A 20,765-nucleotide genomic window follows, 5' to 3' on the forward strand; every position below is an offset into this window, starting at 1 on the left:
TCTCACCTGGTCCTGGGAGGCCGCGCAGCCAGTGCAATAGCCCGAAGCAGCGGGCGTCGCGGCGGCGTCAAGAATGTAGGGCGTGGCGCGGCGTGTGCGAGCTGTCATTGTGTGTGATGTCCGTTGCTGTGGTTGTGGCTGAAGCTCCCATAACGACGACCACCATCGATGGACCAAGATCCGGCAAGCGAGGCTCCGTTTCCAGCAGCCTGGGACGCGTCCACGGGCGCTGCGTGCAGAGAGCGCGGAGGGAGTGGAGGCCAACATGACTCATTGGTCATCGTGAGGGAGGGCAGATGTGGAACAGGATGGCAGCCGTTCACAAGTAGCGGTCGTTGGAGGAGGCCTTGGCGGCGAGGGCGATAGAATACAAAGGACAACGCTCCGCCGCATCGTGTCGCCGCCGGTCCTGCTGCTGCTGCTGCTGCTGCTATCATCATCCTGCTTCCCTGACCGAGCCGATACACTTTGTCGCAATTGGCCGCTGCTCGCCCCGTACCACGTTCAGCCGAACAGCCAACCTTGACATACGCGAATCGCATCCCATAGTCCCAAGCAAGCGCGTCAAGCGACATCGCCGTTTTCCGTGCACCGCCATTTGGACGAGCCTGCACGGAAGCGCAAACGACGCCATACCGTCTCACCGGCTTCCGAACACGCTGCCTCGCGCCCATCTCCCACTCTCCCACCCCCATCGTCCTTTGTCGCGCTCCTCTGCTGGCACACAGGGCCCGCGTCCTTTGATACAAAGGTTGACAGTCCTGTTACACCAAGCCCACAAAGGCCGATCATTGCGGGCACTGCGCTTTGCCCCTCACAATCACTAGCGCGACACTACTCCCCCAGCACCGACACTTTGTCGCGACGTCGCACAAACGAGCGCATATCAGCGACACTTTTCTCTCGCTGCCTCTTTGTGCTCGAGAGCCGCCGTTAAGCGCTGCACGGGGTGATTACCCTCGACCTCGCCGCTGAGGTACTCGGTGTCGCGTTCGACAAGACGACAGCTGGACGCGATCCAGAAGATCCGCATCGAACCCCCGATCTCCCTTCGACTTCACGAAGCTCGCAACGCACCTATCCGCTTGCACGTGCGAGCTGCACCAACCATCGCCACCGCGACCTGCCCACCACTGCAGGCAGCCCGCAGGCCATCGACCGAACGAAGGAGCAGCGACGGTGAGTGTGCCTTGTCTCCCTTTCTTTGCAGCGTTTGTGCTGGTCCGCGGCCTCCGTGTATGACTCCCCGCGCCCGCTATCGGCAGCCGAGAGTGCCTGAACAGGACGACGGCGAGAGCGAGAACCGCATTGCTGGACGGCGACCCAGCATACACCCACCCTCCACCGCGGCAAGCCGACCCGACGCAGCCCTCAGAGACGTCAATGCCTTCCTGCACCGAGCCAGCTGGGGCGGTGCTTGGCGTTGCATGAGGACATTGTGGGCCGTGTCTCTGTCGTGCATGTCTGCTTTGGGCGGCACCTGCCATTTATGCCACTGCAGCCATCCGCGAGTGATTTGGCATGACTTGACCAGAACAGAACGTAGCTGACCTTCCTCTCCTCGTCCAGTGCACCTTCCTCCTCCAATTCTCCGCCCCGCCCGCCCTCTGCACGCGCGAGCGCTGCGTCATAGCAGAGCACCAGGCAACCAGCTGCGGTGCACTGCGAACCCGATCGACCATTGGATCGAACAGGATCGTCGTGCTCGCGACGCACTCGTGTCCGGCCCTATTGCTGGCCCAGACACGCACACCACAGCTCGCTCAGCACCAGCGGGCAGCAAGAGAGTAAGGCCGAAGGGACACACACCGGTCTCTTCGCGGCCTATCACGACACCGGCCGCGCGCATTGCCACGATAGTCTCGCGCTGTCACCAGGCAAAGCGGACACAAGAGCCACGGCAAACACTCGTATGAGCGCTTGAGCTGTCGACCAAGGAATGCCTGCATCGTGTAAGTCGCCACTATATCTCTACTGCCCTTCCCCACGACTTCACATGAGGTCTGCTCAAACCTCACCTTGTTCGCCACATGGAAGCGTTATCGCGCGGCGGCACTAGCGTGTCGATGCTTGGCCAACAATGTCCGCGAATTGCATTGCTGACTTGTGTCCCGACAGCCAAAGACAGTTTGACCATATTTCCGCCCTTCGACAGTCAAGCGAAGGAAGCAGACGACAAGCGCGACTCACCTATCGAGTTCACTTTTGACAGTGGCTTAGACGACGACGAAATGGCGAGCACGCAATCGCCCTTCATCAAGTCTGAGCCAGACGACTTCAACAACTTCAATTCCAACCAGTACATGAACTACAACAACCACAACCACATGACCCAGTCAGGCGGCAACATGAACGTCAATCCAGCGAATTTGTCCAACGGCGGCGGCAACAACTTCATGACGTCCTCGTATATCGCTGATGACGAATTGGCCGACCTGAATATCGACAGCACGCCACAGTTCGGTGGCGACGTGCAATTCCAGAATTTCCTGCAACAGCAGCACATGTCGCATCCCAATACATTCTCGCACACTCCCGATGGGGCACCAATACAGTCGCCTTTCAACAACGACTTCAACTACGGGCAGTTCCGGGCAGCACCGGGCCAACAGCAGTTTGGTCACAGCCTGCCGACACAAGCCCAAGGCTTCCGACAGTCTCACATGAGCGCTGACCGAAAAGTTGGTGACTCCCGGTCACCTGCCACACCCAACACGCCGGGCATGGCACACCTGACTGTCAACGATGAGAATCACCCTGGCATGCAACAAATCAACCACCGACAACACAGTTCCATGGGCAACGGCTGGGAAAGCACGCCAAGTGGTCACAGCTGGGGCGAATCATCACCATTCCCATCACCAAACGGTCAGCCACAGCACCCACAAATCGAGGCCGTCCTCAGAGGCACCCACCATCACAAGGTTGCATCGAGTCTACCAACGAAGATGGAGCCCGGTTTCGGAGCACCTTCCACCACGCAGGAAGCGAAGCGTCGGCGGAGACGCGAGTCTCACAACATGGTCGAGCGTCGTCGCCGCGACAACATCAATGAGCGAATCCAAGATCTCGGCACACTGGTGCCACAGCACAGACTCGAAGATGAGAAGGTACGCAAGCATCTGCAGACCAACGCTCCACTTTCACCATCCATTGCAAATGCGGGCATGTCACCGCCAAACGCTTCCTTGCTTGGCACATCAGCGCGTAGAGCCGCTGGCAACATCACCCAGGGTCTACCGCTTGAGGAGAAAGACAAGGGTCCCAACAAAGGCGACATCTTGAACGGTTCCGTGGCTTGGACACGAGACATGGTCTGGTTCATGCACCTCAAGCTCAGCCAAGAGCAGCAGCTCAAGAAGTATGTGCAGGAACTTGGCGGTCAGTGGCCATTCGAGGCGTCTGAAGAAGAGCTCCGCATGACGTCCGAATTCCTGGAAGTCTTGACCAAGCACCGCGACGCTGGTGGCTTTACTGGCTACACACGGGCGCCTGGTTCGGGCCTTCGAGTGCCGGGTTTCACCAATCTCAACGGTGACAGCGTGGCCAACTCCGAGCCGCAGAACCTCACGATCCCAGCTTTGAGTCCAGGCTACCGTCCAGGCGGTAGTGGCATGTCGAGCGGTATGTCGCACGACTCTGCAGGCTACAACTGGAACAACGACCCCAAGGAGGAAGATGAGTTTGGTATTGGTATGGAGATGCAATAGGGAGGCAACTTCACTTACCTGCCACAACTCAACACCTTCGCGTACCCACAGGCGCCAATGCAGGCGCAAAACAATGTGGATCCACTTCTGCACTTCCTCAACTTCGAAGCCCCGCCAACTGCCGAGATCCCAGCGGATCTGGTGGGTAACACCGACATCTGCTCGAGCACTTGATCTGGAGCTACACCCCTTGCATAAGGGACACAGAGACCAGGACGTGCTGAACCATTCTGTGACAGCTGCTGTCACAATGCAACCACCCTTTCCACCGACACTCGATACCTGCTGCTGGCATCTGCTTGCGACAATGATGTTACCTTACGAGTGCTTTTGACATCTCCCACCCACACCAGCGGCGTTAGGGTTACACGGAATTCTGATACATGGGATCTCTCGGTTTTGTGCTTTCCTCACCAATGATACCACCATATGCTTTTGCTTTGATGACTGCTTCCGACTATTTGGTTATGATCTCGGCTACCCAATCGCGACGACTGCTGCTTATACCTATTCCGGCAAATGCACTGATGGAGTCTGGCGTCTGCTCAGACGATGCGCATAACTGGAGTTGGGCCGGGCGTCTCGGACACGACACACATATCACAGCCTGCGAACAAACGCGGCACACTTTCACGAGGCGTCACCATGGAGTTTTTGATTTGTCACGATGTTACTGAGACACCCTTCTACTGTGTGTTTTCTTGATTTAAACTGCGATGCCTGAATGGCAATGGGGACAAGGGGAGTTTCTGCATGCTTGCGCGGGAGTTCAATCAACCATGTGTTTCGACATACCACTTGCATCGGACGAGGCACCACACGACACACGACAACAACACTACCACTATTATGCATGGCAGAGAGACTCATGAATGGACCCCCACTGAACAAACGAAACTGATGGAAATTGTTGAGAGCAAGGCAGAAGATTTTCCTCAAATCACACTACTTGTCTTTTGAATGGAGAGAAGATTGTGGCATGACTGGCTGGTACATTGTGCGACTTATCATCATCAACATCATCATCATTTGTTTAATGGGTAGCCGAGAATGAATCTATAAATCTGACAAATCTTCCATTTCACCTTCTTTGAGTGCACGAGCATGACTGCGAGGGATCTCTGCTTGCTTGATCTATTTCACACATGGCCACTTGAGGGATAGTAGCTGCGACTTCCTCCACTCCCGGAGCCCGAGTCCTCCTGCTTAATCGGCCTGTCATGCGATGCAGTGCTCCGGAAGTCCATCAAGGAATCTAGACAGGATCCGCTTGAGTTCTGCCCGGAGGGCGAGACCACTTCCTCCAGCCTCCGATCCGCAAGCAAGTGTCACGCATGCCGTCAATTCTCTTTCTGCAGAGACAAGAGCGCCACAGTAGCACAGAGGCTTGTGTCCGGGCTGTGAAATGCTTGGACACGACTTGGTTCGGGGGTAGCAGTCTGATACAATGCCATTCAGCACCTCGTAATTTCGTCGTCCGCCGTGAAGCTTCATCCTTGTCAAGGATTTTCTTGTGGTATGTTGGTCGTTCTCGGCTTTGCTGGAATCTGCCGTGCGAGTGTGCTTCTGTTTCTGTTTCTCCACCGCCTCGCCTCGCTGGCGATTGCCGCTACGGCGATGGCCGTTGCGCCCGAATTCCAGCGACCGAGACCAACAGTGAGACCTGATGCTGGGGGAACCCAAGTTTCGGTGGTTGTGGAGGACCTTGCTGTTGGTCGTGTGTCTGGTAATCACTCCTGCCGCTCCTCTGCCACAGCAAGCCACTTCGTCTTCACGAGTCTCACTCGGGTTCTGTCGCCTGACCAACAAGTTCTCCTTCCATCTTTCCTTCACCGCATCCTAGGAGCGACATATCGTCGCCTGACAAGATAGCTCTCTTGCCGCGTTCCAGTGCTCGGTGACCGCCGCGCGAATTTTTGTTGATGTTGCATTTGCTGCAAGCTCTCAAAGAAGAAGATCATTCCAAATGCTCATGTCTGAGAAGTCAGACCGCCTTCGTGTAGTTCAGATAAGCCGGTTGCTGGGGTGTGCGTTTCTGCAGCTTATCTCTTGCTTGGGGCGAGGTGGTCGGTCTCACGGTTCCAGCCGAGCGGGTTTCTTCACTCCTGCTGCTGTTGCTGATGTCGTGTGATGTGTTGACGGAGGCGGTGGCACCTCCTAGTGGCATTTCTCGTTTGAATCATGGCGTTCGCGAGTGCCGAGCGTGAGCTGGAGATTGTGGGTATCTGTGGTGGTGTTCTGCTGCCCGAGCTGGGATCTTGCTTCCTGCTTTTTGGTGTGCAGCTGTTGTCTCTTTGTGCTTTTGACCGACTCTCTCTCGCTCTTGTGGGTTCTCTGGAGCATGGTCGGATCACTTCTTTCCTGCACTGTTCTGCTTTGCTCTCTCTTCCGCGTCCAGCTCCGCTTTGACCTTCGCTTTCATTGCATCTTGCTTTTCATCCTCATCTCCGAAGCCCAAGTTGCGCATCGAATCTGGTGCCATCAAATTTCTGTCCATGCGGCATTGCAGGTAGGATTTGCTGAGTTGTCTGCACTCTTCATCGTTGACGCCGCGCTTGGACTTGATGCAGCGCAAGTACTGCTTCATAATGGGCTGGCATTCTGCTTCGTGGTCGAGCGGGAAACTGCCTCGTTCCGGTGGCGTAGGTTTGCTAAATGTCGTGCGGCCTCCTGGTCCTCCGAATGTCGACATGATGGCAGTGCTGTCAAGTAGTACTTCTCTGTTGGTGATGTTTCTTCTGTGCGGGAGCGCGTTCTGGCGGGAAAAGCACGTCGGTCGATCACCGATGGAGGCCGATTCTAATCAAAAACCCCGTCATGCTTCTAAGCGAAGTTTGATGGTGGAAGACGGCCGATTAGTTGGGGCTCATCGGGCGCTAGCTCACGTTGCATCGCGGCACTGTTCCTGACGCTTCGTCTTTCTAGCCAACTGCCGGCCACGACCTTCCGACTGCTTTAGCTGTCGGGAGGTGACGCGCTGCTGGGAAAGCATCCTCTTCCCAGATGTGCATCACGGCGGTCCGAAGCAAGCGAACGGACGTGTTGCCTCCGGGTTGGACGCACTGCCGCGTCGGTGCTGGTTGAGGCGTTTGGATGTTGCGGCTGCAGAGGAAGAGATGCTCGACGCTGTGCATGAGTAGGATACACTGCAGGGGAGCAGAGACACATTGGAAAAGTTTGCCGAGGACGACGTCAGGCCTGTGCTGGGCAGAAGAGATGGCGACATGTTCATGGCAAAGGACGCAAAAAAGCTCATATGACATGGGCAACTCCAAGGCGCGTTGCATTGAATGTCCTACAAAATTCACAGCACTATTGACACTCGGTCCGCATGCTGCGAAGTGTGCAGCGGCGAGTTCGAAGACACCATGCTACCAGTACCATGCTTTGGAGCATATCCATCGATAGGCACCAACCTCTTCATGCCAACTCCTCCATGCCAAAATTCAACTCTGGGAACGGCGAGGAGACATCTACTTGTCCCCGTCCAAGCATCGTGGAATTTGAACCACTGCCCTAGGTCTGCGTCGTGTCCCTAAGCTTACGAGCCGCTTCGAACGCGGACTTGATTGTCACCGCCTCTGCGCGAGATCTCTCAGGCGAGTATTTGAGTCTCCAATCTAGTGTGAAGTTGACATTGTCCCTGAAGGTGCGCAACTCGAAGTTGTTTCCGTCGGCTTCGGTGGCTTCGTACTCGAAGCGGACAGTGGCGGCTCTCTTTGCGGAGACGTCGAATCTGTCCAGCCAGCGATCCAATTCGTGGTACTTTGGGCAATATGTTGTAAACACGAGCTTGATCTTGATGGTCTGAGCAGTAGATCTCTGCATGTCGGATCCGTGCTCCAGCTGCTTGAGTTGAGTCTCTCCCAGTCGGTTGAGGTAAGTGATGACATGACCAAAGCAGAAGTCAATAGCCTGGGCTCTGATGACAGGAGCCTCGAGCGTGGCGTAGCTGCGAATCTCGTCGTGGATCATCTTGTTGACGCGAATCAACCCAGATGTGATCTTCACTCGGCGCCGGTGGTTGTGTGGGATAACGATCGGATGGTCTTCGACTACGAGTGCGTAGATTGCGTTGCGGAGTTCAGGAGGCAGCTCGAGGAACTCGAACGGCTTCTCTGGAGTCTGGTCGTCTGGTCCTGCGGCCGGCTCCTTGGCCGTGGTCGATGCTTCAGCAGCGGTGACGAGCGCGCCTTCGCTCTTGTCTGCGGCGGCTGTCGTTGTGTCTGCGGCGCCTTGATCCATTGCAAGAGGAGCCCGCGAGGGACGAGGCTGGAATCCGACGTTGTTTCTTGTGTCCACACGTGTCCGAGGCATCTTGAAGAGGCCGTCCTCTGTGGCCTCCGTGACTGGTGGGCAGCGCGACGTTGAGAAGTCGAGCGTTCGAGATGGCCAAAGAAATCTTAAGAACGCGACGCGCGGGTGAATCGCAGCGCTCCACTTGGCCAAAGCGGACCACCCAAGACGTCACTTCCTCATGTGTCACACGACAATACGACGGAACGCGCTGGATTGAATGGCGATAGAATTGTATTGTGCACAGACAATACAGAGCAAACAATAGCGTCCGGCCTATTGAGCTCGATGCCCTATATCATCTCGTCCATAATGCACTTCGCACTGAACTTGATCACTGACTTCCACATACCTGACAGCAAGAACAGCACACAAAACCGCACTCAGCATTCACCATCTGAAGCTCTTCACTTCCGCCGCCTTCTAGCTGCCGCGCTCACTTCTCTCGCGCTCGCACTTACTTTCGCCAAACCATTTCCGCTACGTCCCTCACAATGGCTCACATCAAGATCGAAACCACCCAGAACGAGCTCAGTCACGCCAAATTCGTCCTCACAATCTACCACCGACGACTCCGCCACACCCAAACTAAGCTCGCCGACCTCTACGACCTCAACGAAGAACGAACTGAAGTCCTAAAATCCTCCGGCATCACACCACTCACTTTGGCCCACGCCATCTCACTTCGCGCCTCACTTGACGCCGCCAAATATCAAGGGATTTTCGACGAGGCCAATCTCTGCTACCAGAAGCGTCGGGTTGCCGCTCTGAAGGCACGCGGCGTGCAAGGTTGTGCCGAGCTGGAGGATGAGGGTGATGATGAGGACGAGTTTCACTTCAATGCTGATGGTGTTTCGGGCTTGGGGTCTCCTATTGCCGCTTGGGGCTTGTTGGTATGGTGCCTTTGAACGATGTTATGAGATCAGAGCTGACAGGTATTTTAGTATGGTGGAGTGAAGACACTTGGGCGATTTCTCTGGAAGTGAAAGGAAGCATCGCGATAGACTTCGCTGCCTCTGTGAGGCGAACCTACTTCATGCCACTAGATAGAGCTCTGCTTGGTTGCTGGTGCGTGAATAGAAATTTGGAGCGATGTAGATATTGAAACGAACTGGAATGAATACTCTTCTTACCACGTAAATGATATTCCCTATCTCCCGCCAAAGCGTTCACTGCATGCCATTAGGGAGAGCTCAGCTCGATTGCTTGCGTGCGAACAGAGATTGGAGTGAGGCAGTAACTGAAGCGGGATGGGATGAAAATCATCTCACACACTCGTGTCTCTGAATCCTGGGTGCACCTCAATGCCTTTCCGCATGCCAATGGGCCAGAAGAGTACCGCATCAAAAACTCTGAGTCTGAGCTACACTGAGCGCACATTTCTCGGAGGAGACCGCTTGCAGCCTGTGCTGGGAGATTTGTTCGCAGGCATCTCCAGATATCTGCTCCATTGCCTGCCATCTCAGCTTCCCAAAGAAAGTGTCGTCAGGATTGACGAAAGGCTGAGACGCGCGAAAGATACTGTGCTTCACGCCCTCCCCATCCTCCTCAACCAAATTCCCAGATCAAAAGCCCCATCACTCAAATCTCTAGCATCTCCCGAGTAAACAAATGTCCAGCCGTCGACGAATCTCTCCTCACCTTCCAGCAGAGTCATACTAACTGTGCATTTCTCCACTTTGTACGCTTTGGTCTCATACTCCTGAAGTCTTCGTGCATGCTGTTCACTTGAAACTTCGTATAATGAGCCTTGCACCATAGGTCTCTCTGCCTCAGAACTGTTGGACAGAGGCAATTTGACTAGAGCAGGATACTGTCCCCATAGCTTCAGTTCGTAGGAAGCATCGGTGAGTTGAGCAGGATGGAGATCAGGGGTAGAGGGAAGTTGGAGGATCTCACGGAGAAGTGAGGGTGATTGGAGTGTGCCGTAGAAGAAGTAGGGGCCTGTGGGAGGAGGTTCCGCTTTGATGTCTTGTGAAGCTCTGGTCCAAGGAGGTAGGTTCGAGTTGACTTTTAGGTTGATTGCTGGGTTGATGCTTGCGTTGTTGTTGTGGAGATTGTTGGATGGAGGGAGAGGAGGAGCCGGTGGGATGGAATTTTGTTGCGGCGTTGTATTCTTATTTGTTTCTCCATGCTCCATTGCTTCCAGTGTCGGCGATACTGGTATTGTGGCGTGGTCCTTTAAGGGCAAGCTTAGAATCTATTGACACATGTAGTTCGTGCCGCATAGGGTACTGACACTAGTCCAAGAGCAGCCAGAAAAGTGGATCGAGAGATCGATTGCATACATTATTTTTACACATCCACCTGCCACGACAGAAGGCTGCGCCTGAACGATATGGACGGCCCAGCGAGGACGATGGTCAATCACGCCAGAAGCTTAAGTCGATGCGGCGATCGTACGTCTCGAAGATGTTCGATCTTTGTCCCAGCCAATATGGCATTCTCGGAGAATACAAGTTTTTTCTTGCCGTGTGTGTATTTATTCAGCTTCATCTTGAGAAGCTTCATCGTCTCACATCGATTCCACGTGTGTTCAGCTGTGTAGATCATCCTTTCGTGGACACTCCGAGGCGGGAATTGCCCGGCTGGATCGCGACGACGACAAAAGCTGAGGGTTGTCCTTGCACTCGGCACTATGCTTGCATCTGGGCTGCAGATATTGACGCCGCAGTCATTACCCGATGACGAACGCGACATTAAGGCCATGCTGACCTGCGAGGAGTCATGTGGTATCGAATCCGTCGAGCTGTTCGACACGCAGCCACCTACCTTGTGAGTGGAGCGAGTTCTGCAATACTATCATGCATCGCTATCTGTCCAAGAGGCAAGCATGAGGATGCCCAATTTCTCACGACACCTCTGTTAAAAGGTGCGAGTGCCACCAGAAGTCCTTGGCCTCGGAAACAGCATCTTTGATCAACAGCGAGACGACATTTCGTTGGTGGCGTGTCCATGCAGCTCTTACCTTGATCTTCTGGAGGCAGCACTAAATGAGCAAGACCTGTGCTCGTAGCAACCCGAAGTCTCTTACATCGACTCTTTGCGACCGCAAACCTTTGTCAAGCACTCCTTCAGCGTGTCTACGCCCTACCATTGCAGACCATTGAGCCTTCAGCTCTGCAGGCGTACGGCCTTTTGATCATGACTCGGGATCTCGCTTTTTCATGTGCTCGGTTCGACATCATAGGCGCTCACGCCTCTGATGTGCAACAGCCAGCGAAAAGTGCAAGCGAAGGGAAGGAATGTCGCCAGTGTCTTGCTTTTGCTCGTCGCTTCGACTTGCTGAAGAATTCAACCAGGATTGCCAAGCCGATGATAATCCGGAAAACCTACCAATCATGCAGCTTCGGACCCATACTGAGACCTCGCAAATGGTTGCGAATTAGGCAGTCGGCCTTCTCTCTCTGTTGCGGGGAAAGTGCTGTACGATTCTGCCAGTTTGCAGTGACCAGAATCTACGTCCCGGAAATGGTCATGAAGCCAACTGTTGAATGCAAGACTCACCTCGCGATCGTGTGGATAGTTGCCAAGACGACTCCAGCAAGTTGAGCGAGCACGCCAATCTCAACCTCGAAGAGCCTGTGATCAACGCAACAGTCGCCGTAGTGCATGCTTGACCTCATCATCAGTAGCAGCTCGTGCAGTATTGCGATGATGCCATCTGCCCTTCCAGACATGGTCAACACTTCCGACCTTCAGCACAAAGACGAATCGATAGTGCGCTGCGAACGCCTCCATCTGGGCCAGCCATTCCGTGGGGGGCGTTACCAGTTGACGTCGGGGTAGGCATACGAGAGGCGGATTAAGCATGAAAGAAAGACGAGCACTGACCACAGCATGCTTGTCCGCGGCGGCGCAACGAGGATTATGCGACAGTGATGTCTTGTGGTTCCTGCTGTGAGATGTCGCGAAATTGTGCTGATCCCTGTTACGAGGAAACGAGATGAGCCAGAGGTCATCGAGTGCTCTTTCATTTCTTCGTCGAACACCAGCTTCGCACGCCGGTCGGTGAGCTCTTTGCGATCAGGCCAGTCTCGACGACGATTTTGTAATGAGGCGTCATGGCGTCCGGTATGTTGCGGTGGTAGCTCCTGATAAGCTCGGCGTGGCGTGGACTTGAAGATTCGCGCCGCTTTGGCGCAATTCTGTTCGCTGACCACAAATTAATAGCACTATACCACAAGATTGAAATGCCAACAAGTTGCGTGACGCTCTGCTCCCGCGTTGTACGACGCATACCAATAGCTTCAGTGCCCGAATGCGATCGGAATGTCTCGCGACCGCATTGAGCTCGGGCATAGCTCCACTATTCGCGCAATGCAGGTACGGATATGAAGGACAGTCCCGTTGCCTGCTGCAGGTGAGCACCGGTACGACTGCGACTGTGTTAGTGACGTCCTGCGTGTCGCTCATCACCTATAAGAGTTAGATCGAGGTCCAAGGAAACGATATGTCCAATCAAATGCCCAAGCATTCTGGAGGGAAGCCCAGATCTGGAGAAGGCCGTGCGGGGAGACCAAACTCTAATCATTTGTAAACTTCGTCGCCTGGGCGCATGTGAGAACCGATCGTCAACGTTCACCAGGAACACCGAGGCAGACTTTGCCATGGCGTTGAGAAAAGACTGGCTACGAGACGTTCGCAGCGGGTAGCGTTGATAGAGGTCGTCGTGTCCGGTTACTGCGATTTTCTTGCTTTCCGTACTTTCACTCGTTGTGCATACACACGCGACAGCAGTAACTTCATTGCAGTCAATACCAGCCGGGTTGGCTCTGAAGAAAACATGAAGTTCCTCGCCGCCCTCTTCACCACTCAGGCTTTGGCCTTCAGTCTGGATACCAGGAGTCCTGCCGTTAGAAGTCGACAAGCTGCTGCAGACATCGCCAGCTCGATTAGAGCAATTCAAAGCGCAACAACAAGCCTCAACACAGCAATCGATTCAGGTGATTTGCTTGCGTTGGCCTCTGGCAATGGTGCAGTCATCGATGCTATCAAGGCCGCCACATCGGAAGCCAATGGCCTCTCAACACTTTCCTTCGACGATGCTGCAGGCCTTGCCAACCCAATCCAGGACCTAGGCGCCGCCGTCGACACAACAATCAGCAACCTCATCAGCAAGCGATCATCACTTGATGGCGTGCGCGAAGCTGTCCTCACTGGACTCCAGGATCAACAGACCGCATCGATGGCCTTTTCGCGAGCACTTCTCAGCAAGATCCCGGAAAACCTCCAGGGTATCGCACAAAACCTCGCTCAGCCCATTGCAGACAACCTCGCCAGGGGAATCGCCGCATACTCAAGCTCATCGTCTGGTGGTGGTAGCGGCGGTGGCGCTGCAACGACTCAAGCAGCTGGCGGCCAGACGACCCCAGCGCCTAAAGTTCAAGCCAGCGTGCAGGCAAGCAAGGCCCCAGTTTCAGCAGCAGGAAGCGCAATCCCCAACGCACCAGCCGGCAATGGCTACACGATGCCAACGGTCACGACAGTCACCGGCATTCCTTCGTACAGCCTGCCAGGAAGCACCCCAGCAGCGTACACCGGCGCAGCACATCCAATGGCTACCTTGGGCTTCGGTGCCGTTGCCATGGCTGCCGCCGTTGCTGCCGCGTTTTAGACTTGAGATACCCATTCACACCGAGGAGCAGAGCCGTTGGACGGCTGAATTTGGCGGACTACTTCGAAGTTTCTGAGGTCGCGAGGATGAAAGGACCTGATGTGTAATGATTAATGCGACCATAGACCCTTACTGCTAATGCGCAGACGACCGGCTTGTAAATAATCCAACGTCATGAAGCCCGTTGGAAATGAAATAACTGAAAAAATTACCTGCATGATCACCTTTCTGAGCTCGTGTTCATCCTGATTCGCGTTCTTGGCGCTGTATGAAGCAGCGCGTTTGAACGCGTCTTCTCCTCACCAGAGTCCAGAGCTGTACAACGCGTCGGAGATTGTCAGAAGCTTGCCAAAGCATTAGCCAAGACCAATGCCCGCCTCGGAGCTAGCCAGGAGGCTTGCAGGTGGCTGTCTTCAGGCGGGCTAGGTGCTGGTTGGTGACACCGCTCGGTGTGGAGGTGTCTTGGAAGAAGTGGAGTCGAAGGAAGAAACCGAGGCTTTTGAGGTCAAGGCTCCGCATCCTTGTTCGAGCTTTCCCATTGGCACTGCGCTAACGGCTGGCTGCATGTCGCCCTCTCAGGTTGCCCTTCCCACCACTTTGTGCTGCTGTTGCCCGTGACACGACCAACGTGCAATTCGTTGTCGCTGGGGCATTGTAATGAACGGACTCGTGGGTTCTAAATTCGTCCCTCGAAGCGTTCTACTGCGTTGCTCGTCGCGGGGAACTGCCCGAACGTTTGCGACTGACTCTGGCAGAACGAGTCCGAATCATGGCATACATCGCTGCAAGCCCTCGGAGGGATTACGGTAACCCGAGTGAAACTCGCAATATTGATGCGCAAGGCCGAGAACGGGGCCGATGAGTTGTGATGCCGAATCTGGCGAGAACTCTGCCATTTTGAAGAGCAGTGAAACCAATCTGTCTCAAAGTCTAGCCACATTGCGGCAGGCATCTCGAACAGGGCAGCCTCGCAAGTCTTCGTACGTGAGAGCATGAGCAACTGGGGTGTTTGACCTCGTCTACTGGGACGCTTGCATGAGAGATTCGTTGTACTTCCGAAGCTGGTCTTGAAGAGCCCTCACTCCTGGACATTGGAGCCATCACCATACGAACATTATATTCACCTACGAGCTCTCCTTGATGACCGACTTCAAGGCCTTGACAAACTCCTCCACCTCTTTAGCACCTTCAAGTGTGATGTCCCTCCTCTTCCCTTCTATCACGATATACGGCACCGCATCAATCCCGTTGCCAGCCTGCTCCCTTATCAGCATCTTCACATCTTGCAGTCCTTCATCCTCATCCTCCACAAACTTCTTTGCTTCCGCTTCATCGATTCCAGCCTCCTTTGCAGCAGTCAACAATGTCTCCGTCGCGCTGGGATGTTTCTCCTCCTCAAAGTATTGCCTATACAGAGAATTGACGATCGCGTTGGACATGTCGGGCCCTGCCTTCTCTTGAAAGTGTTGGATCAAGCGGTGTGCAGGCAAGGTATTGGCAACTGTCCCTCCAAACTTGAAGTCTATGCCTTCTTTATTGCCGTACATTGACATTAGATGCATGTATTTGGCCATTTTCTCATCGCTATCGCCATAGCGGGATTTACGATACCATGCATACTTGTCTTCACCTTCTTGTGAGGCTCCAGGGTACAGCTGATACGGCTTGAACTTCACAGTGAAGTTGACCGGACTGGTGGAGTCTCCACGGATTTGGGCGAGGGCTTTATCGAGACGGCGTTTTGCGAGGTATGTCCAAGGACAAATCGTATCGAGCGTGAACTGGATCTCGGAGTCGTATGTCATTGTTGCCTGCTGTGTATGAAATGGCTCTGCTCTGTTGTTCAATCAATTAATGCATGGAAAGAGAAGCCTACTAAGCAACGTCATGGTTTAAAGTCCACTGAGCTGAAGCTCCGCATGTTCAGTGGAACAGCTCCGTTCTTCCTCTGCTCCGCGCCGCTCAGAAACAAGTTCAGAGTGGTCGCGGACTGTAGCGACTAGAGCAGCAGTTGAGAATCTTGGCATTAAACGATGCCTCATCATCGAAGCTGATGGCCTATCCATATTGACGTAAGCTCGTTTTGTGGAAATCGTCGTCGAAGGTCAACGATGTCGACCGAGTGCAAAGAGACGGGCGTGGAAACGCCAAGACCCGAAGTCTGGACGCGCAACGGACTTTGGCTGCTCGGGAGATCCGAGCAGCACGACACAGTGCGATCACTTCTACCACGTCTGATTCATCACTAACGGCGCCAGACACTCCCGAGTGCTATTGTTGTCCACTGCACCAGTGTCTACTTGGTTGATCCATGGCTCGTTCTCGTTGCGCTACTCGCCTAGGTCTAAGGCGTCGTACTCTCCGACGCAAACGCTGACCACATCCAACGCCGGTAACTATGGCAGCCGATATGCTATGCAGTGCCTGCGAGGCGTATGCCGCCAGACTGATGAACAATAATGCTCCTTGAAGAGCAATATCGGAGTGCTTAAGAGAAAGAGCTGGAAGACCATGTTCCAGAACGACCGGGCGGACGAAATCCACCGTATCCTGCTGTCACATGCGATCGTCTACGACGTGCGAGGACGACCGCAAGCCACAATGGACTTTGAACGGACTTTATGCAGTGATTCTGTGAGCAGTTCTGCTGCATAACTCAGCATGTTGCGTCATACGGACGAACTTTGTCTCGCCGAAGGAGGACGGAGACACGGAGCCGGACAGAATCCACCGGACATTCGTTCACGCCGGTTCCTGTCATAGGAGACAGGCAGCCACCAAGCCATAGTATCTCAACAGGACATATATACTCCTTGCTGCTCTTTGAGATGTCCTCATCAAAGCACAACTCAGATCTCGAACGCACAAAGCATACCAATCGCAAATCACAAAAACAACAACTCCATCAAAATGTTCATGGGATACTACGGAGGTGCCTTGGCTGATGCCAAGCCTAAGGAGGAGGCTCAGCAACAACGTCCAGTCAGGAGATGGGAGAGTGAGTCTTTGGTCAGTGACGTTATATCTATCACAGGAGACTGACGGTCATAACAGAGGTCTTTGCCGTACTCCGAAGCCGTTCGCAATCAAGCAAAGCCTAGAGACACCGAACTGGACAGCTCCGCTCTCAACATCCGACAATGAATTAGTCGATGGGCCGACAGCACGGGTTCAGTGCGCTACGAAGCTTACTAGAGATTACACCGAGTTGAGAACGACGATCAGAGACGACGAACGATGGGCTTCACAGGACCCAGATACGACGATATTGCCACACCCAGACCATGCCAGAGCATCACAATATCACGTTGCACGCCGAGGTATCGAGTCTTGGCCTGTTTCATCGAAGCCGGCTACATGCATTTTGATGGAGCAGCAAACGAGCTGCATAGTACTGGCCGAAAGTTGTCCTAAAGGGAAGAATCTAGCGTAATCCTGTGAACCAATAGAAACAGAAGTGGTGAGGCAATCAGTCCATCAGCATCGAGCATTGTATCATTAGGAAGCATAATAGACAGCATATTATCAGAAGACATGTGAAACGAATGGTAACACGATGATTTGACAACTCACCGTGCTACAATCCGCCTTGAATCGCAGAGAAGCACAAATCCAGGTAATGCCATTCCATTACCAATCCGACTAACTCTCCACTCACTGTATACAAGAGCTACTACGCCGAGTATCTCCCCTCAACAGAATTCAGCACAACATGGCAACCACCGAGCAACTACGCCCAAATCCATCGCGAGCCGAAAACCACGACAATGCCTCCACAACACCCATCGCCCCAAGAAAACTCTTCACAACCTCATTCACTCTCACCCTCATCGCCCTCAACATCAGCATCTTCTGCGTCGCCCTCATGAACGTCATCATCCCCGTCTCCGTCCCCAAAATCACAGACGAATTCCACAGCCTCGACAGCATAGGCTGGTACGCCGCCGCATATCTAATCCCAACCTGCGCTTTCCAACCCCATTACGGAAAACTCTACGCACGATATTCTGCGAAATGGACGATTTTAGGCGCTTTGGTGTGCTTTGAAGCTGGAATTTTGGTTTCGGCGTTTTGTAAGAGTTCCAATGTTTTTATTTTTGGCAGAGCGTTGGCGGGAATGGGTGCTGCGGGGGTTTATGCTGGGGCGCTTTATATTATTGCAATACTGACGCCTTCGGAGAAGACGCCGGCTGTGCAGAGTACGGTTGGGGTTGTGATTGGGGTTGCGAGTATTGTGGCTCCGATGTTGGGTGGATGGTTGGTTGATCGGTTTAATTGGAGATGGTGAGTTCTGAGAAGTATGAGAGTAGAGATGTGTTCGATATGCTGACGAGGTGAAGGTGCTTTTTCACCATTATTCCAGGACCGTTGATCGCTGGTATTATGCTTCTGATCTGGTTGAAATTGCCGGCAGTGCCGCGAGGACGAAAGACCGGGTTTGAGTTGATCAAAATGTTCGATCCTCTGGGTACGATGTTCTTCCTGGTCAGCATTTTCTGTCTGCTGCTTGCATTGCAGTGGGCGGGCTTGAATTATTCATGGATTGACTTACGTATTATTTTGCTGTTCGTCGTATTTGGGGTAAGTCGTGCATCAACAAAGTAATATGGCACCACTGACATGTGGAACAGTTCTTCTTCGCCGCGTTCATTGGCATTCAGTTCCTCACAGGCGATAATGCAACGATCCCGATTCGAATCCTGGGTCAACGTACGATCGCTGCACTATGCTTCTTCATCTTGTGTCTCTTCGGCCAATTCGCTTGCGACATGTACTTTCTTCCTGTCTATTTCCAAGGAATTAAGCTCATGTCAGCAACAGAAGCTGGCATCAACATGATTGCGTTCATCGCAGCTATGGTCTGTGCCTTGATCGCGGCCGGTATCCTCTCTTCAAAGCTTGGCCACTACGTGCCGTTCTTCTTTACAAGCGTTTTCTTCATGGCCGTCGGAAACGGCATGCTTACGACATTAAGACCTGAGACGCCTGCAATCTGGTACATTGCCCATCAGATCAGTGCAGGCGCTGGAACAGGTCTCGCTTTACAGCTGCCAGCTACTGCAGTGCAGGCAGTCCTGCCCGAAGAAGATCTTGCAGTTGGACTTGCAACAGTACTCTTCTTCGAATTCCTGGGCGGAGCTATCTTCGTTGCTGCTGGAAACAACATCTTTGTGAACAAGCTTCATCGTCGGGCTGGCATCAATCTCAACGATAACGGTGCTACGACCATAGTCAACAGCACCCACGACAAAACCAGGCAGAATCTATATATGGATGCCCTCAGATGGCCGCTTCGCTTGTCGTTGATATTGAGTTGCCTGTCGATCATTGGAGTTGTGTTTCTCGAGCGTAAGAGAGTTAAGGGGAGAGATCCAAATCGCCGCACAAAAGACAACGAGCAGAACTCGCGGGCCACAGCCAACGGCATGGAGCTCAAAGAGACATCTCCAGATTCTAGTGCGCGTGGCTCAGACGATTCGTCATGCTTTGGGTGCAGTGATCGACCTACTTGCATTCTGCATCCTCCTCCTTCGGCCGAGAATGCTTACATTCCGGATGGGGACACCAGGGAGGCAACCAGAGTCAAGGATTTTCAGCTCCCTCGGGTGATCGAGTAGGTATTTGGCTCACGACTGTCACTGTCATCCGGAGAAAGACAAGCATGTGCCTCAGCATCACTTTCGCAGCTCAGCGACATGCTCCAACGCCGTTCCTCTGGCATAATAGTCATCGATCCAGTGGTACCGCTTTTCCGTTGCCCAGGCTCCAGTAACATCATCGGCCCCAGCAGATCCGGACGCATTCAAGATTGACTGTTGAGCTGCTGCATCGGTCCGACTCCATCGACGCATATTGTCATTTATGATATGTCTGAAGCCTTCGATCCGAGGACGTCGCAGTTTTTCATATGCCTTCGCCACTGCGCCAAATTCCGAGAAGACTTCGGAGTTCGAGAGCAATACTGAGAGGACTGAGGCATCTTCGATGGCCATCGCGGCTCCTTGTCCAGCATAGGGTGGTACAGCATGCGCTGCATCGCCGAGGAGAATGATACGGCCGCCTGAGCTTGACCATGTCGGGAGGTCTGGCAATTCTGCGATTCTCCATCTGGTCACAGTCGTTGTCTCTCCTAGCAACTCAGTCACTGCCGGCTCGAAGTCGCTCCATCGTTTCCGGAACGCTTCCAGGTTTTCATATCCTGCAATCAGACTTTTGCTGTTTCCTTGCTCTGCACCATACGCCGAACCATTGCCATACTTGTGGTCATTCATTTGCAGATGGTATCGATCATGCCGTGTCATCGTCCATGCAACAATACTTCTTTCCGGTGCCATCCAGAACTGGAAAGGATCTCGACCACATTCGTACAATTGCTCCGAAGCTTCGTGTTTCTCCATTGCAACTTTCGGTACGTCGACGAGGAAAGTGCAATGCTCGGTGAGCACAGGCTCTATGCTCTTCACACCTTCGATATATCCTCTTGTCTCCGAGTGGATGCCATCGGCACCGATGACGACGTCTGCTTGGATGACTCTACCATCTTGCAACATGACACCTACACCGCTTTCGTGCTCGATCATTCCCAGACATCGTTGGTTTATATGGATCTTGGCGTCTGCTCTCGTTGCGTGTCGAACGAGTAGTCGCAACAAATCGCTGCGATGTACCATGGAATGACTGTTTGACATCAGCGTCTTTACTTTCCCCTCTTAGACTCATGACAATACGAACCCATTTAACGTCTTTACTCTTCGTACCGAGGACCCATCTTGAAAGTTCCTGATCTGTAGATCTTGGCCAACATCTGCAATACTCAAGAAATCCTCCTCCAGTCCAAGTGCAAAAAGACATTTCGTTGCATTGACAGTCAAACACAATCCTTGTCCACTCTCCCCGCCATCACTGTCATATCTTGACTTGTGTTCGATGACAGTAACATCGTGACCGTCTTGTGCCAAGGAGATAGCTGCTACTAGACCGCCAATGCCTCCACCGATAATAAGTACTGTCAATTTTTCGTTGGACATATTGTAGTACAATAGATTGGTCATGAATCGTGTATCGACTCACCGTGCGGAAGGTATGTCGGACAAATATCAAAGGGTCGGGAGAGGGCTTGTTGATCCTTCGGCCAGCCTGCA

At 53.4% G+C, this 20,765-nt stretch overlaps 9 protein-coding genes across 10 annotated transcripts; 4 read left to right on the forward strand and 5 right to left on the reverse strand.

The window, feature by feature from the left end:
* Positions 1-2,030: 2,030 nt before the first annotated feature.
* Positions 2,031-3,710, forward strand: CKM354_000415500 (uncharacterized protein; the record flags this gene model as incomplete). 2 transcript variants are annotated; one of them, XM_044799383.1, is made up of 1 exon in its annotated part: positions 2,031-3,710. In XM_044799383.1, the coding sequence occupies one exon, from the start codon at positions 2,031-2,033 to the stop codon at positions 3,708-3,710; it is 1,680 nt and encodes a 559-aa protein (XP_044655318.1). The 2 variants fall into 2 exon arrangements, with proteins under 2 accessions (XP_044655318.1, XP_044655319.1); XM_044799384.1 differs by having other exon boundaries at positions 2,724-3,710.
* A 2,350-nt stretch (positions 3,711-6,060) lies between these two features.
* Positions 6,061-6,402, reverse strand: CKM354_000415600 (uncharacterized protein; the record flags this gene model as incomplete). The annotated part of the gene is made up of 1 exon (XM_044799385.1): positions 6,061-6,402. The coding sequence occupies one exon, from the start codon at positions 6,400-6,402 to the stop codon at positions 6,061-6,063; it is 342 nt and encodes a 113-aa protein (XP_044655320.1).
* Positions 6,403-7,226: 824 nt separating this feature from the next.
* CKM354_000415700 (uncharacterized protein) lies at positions 7,227-8,027 on the reverse strand (the record flags this gene model as incomplete). The annotated part of the gene is made up of 1 exon (XM_044799386.1): positions 7,227-8,027. One exon carries the CDS (start codon positions 8,025-8,027, stop codon positions 7,227-7,229), a length of 801 nt encoding a protein of 266 aa, XP_044655321.1.
* Positions 8,028-8,500: 473 nt separating this feature from the next.
* CKM354_000415800 (uncharacterized protein) lies at positions 8,501-8,992 on the forward strand (the record flags this gene model as incomplete). Its single annotated transcript, XM_044799387.1, has 2 exons — positions 8,501-8,899; positions 8,951-8,992. 2 exons carry the CDS (start codon positions 8,501-8,503, stop codon positions 8,990-8,992), a joined length of 441 nt encoding a protein of 146 aa, XP_044655322.1.
* Positions 8,993-9,534: 542 nt separating this feature from the next.
* CKM354_000415900 (uncharacterized protein) lies at positions 9,535-10,146 on the reverse strand (the record flags this gene model as incomplete). Its single annotated transcript, XM_044799388.1, has 1 exon — positions 9,535-10,146. One exon carries the CDS (start codon positions 10,144-10,146, stop codon positions 9,535-9,537), a length of 612 nt encoding a protein of 203 aa, XP_044655323.1.
* A 2,646-nt stretch (positions 10,147-12,792) lies between these two features.
* CKM354_000416000 (uncharacterized protein) lies at positions 12,793-13,623 on the forward strand (the record flags this gene model as incomplete). The annotated part of the gene is made up of 1 exon (XM_044799389.1): positions 12,793-13,623. The coding sequence occupies one exon, from the start codon at positions 12,793-12,795 to the stop codon at positions 13,621-13,623; it is 831 nt and encodes a 276-aa protein (XP_044655324.1).
* Positions 13,624-14,747: 1,124 nt separating this feature from the next.
* CKM354_000416100 (uncharacterized protein) lies at positions 14,748-15,428 on the reverse strand (the record flags this gene model as incomplete). The annotated part of the gene is made up of 1 exon (XM_044799390.1): positions 14,748-15,428. One exon carries the CDS (start codon positions 15,426-15,428, stop codon positions 14,748-14,750), a length of 681 nt encoding a protein of 226 aa, XP_044655325.1.
* A 1,907-nt stretch (positions 15,429-17,335) lies between these two features.
* On the forward strand, positions 17,336-19,241 carry CKM354_000416200 (uncharacterized protein; the record flags this gene model as incomplete). Its single annotated transcript, XM_044799391.1, has 3 exons — positions 17,336-17,907; positions 17,964-18,204; positions 18,255-19,241. The coding sequence occupies 3 exons, from the start codon at positions 17,336-17,338 to the stop codon at positions 19,239-19,241; spliced, it is 1,800 nt and encodes a 599-aa protein (XP_044655326.1).
* Positions 19,242-19,298: 57 nt separating this feature from the next.
* On the reverse strand, positions 19,299-20,651 carry CKM354_000416300 (uncharacterized protein; the record flags this gene model as incomplete). Its single annotated transcript, XM_044799392.1, has 2 exons — positions 19,299-20,301; positions 20,356-20,651. 2 exons carry the CDS (start codon positions 20,649-20,651, stop codon positions 19,299-19,301), a joined length of 1,299 nt encoding a protein of 432 aa, XP_044655327.1.
* Between the last annotated feature and the right edge of the window lie 114 nt (positions 20,652-20,765).

The sequence above is a fragment of the Cercospora kikuchii genome (assembly GCF_019650295.1).
Source record: "Cercospora kikuchii DNA, contig_00002, whole genome shotgun sequence".
Lineage (NCBI taxonomy): Eukaryota > Fungi > Ascomycota > Dothideomycetes > Mycosphaerellales > Mycosphaerellaceae > Cercospora > Cercospora kikuchii.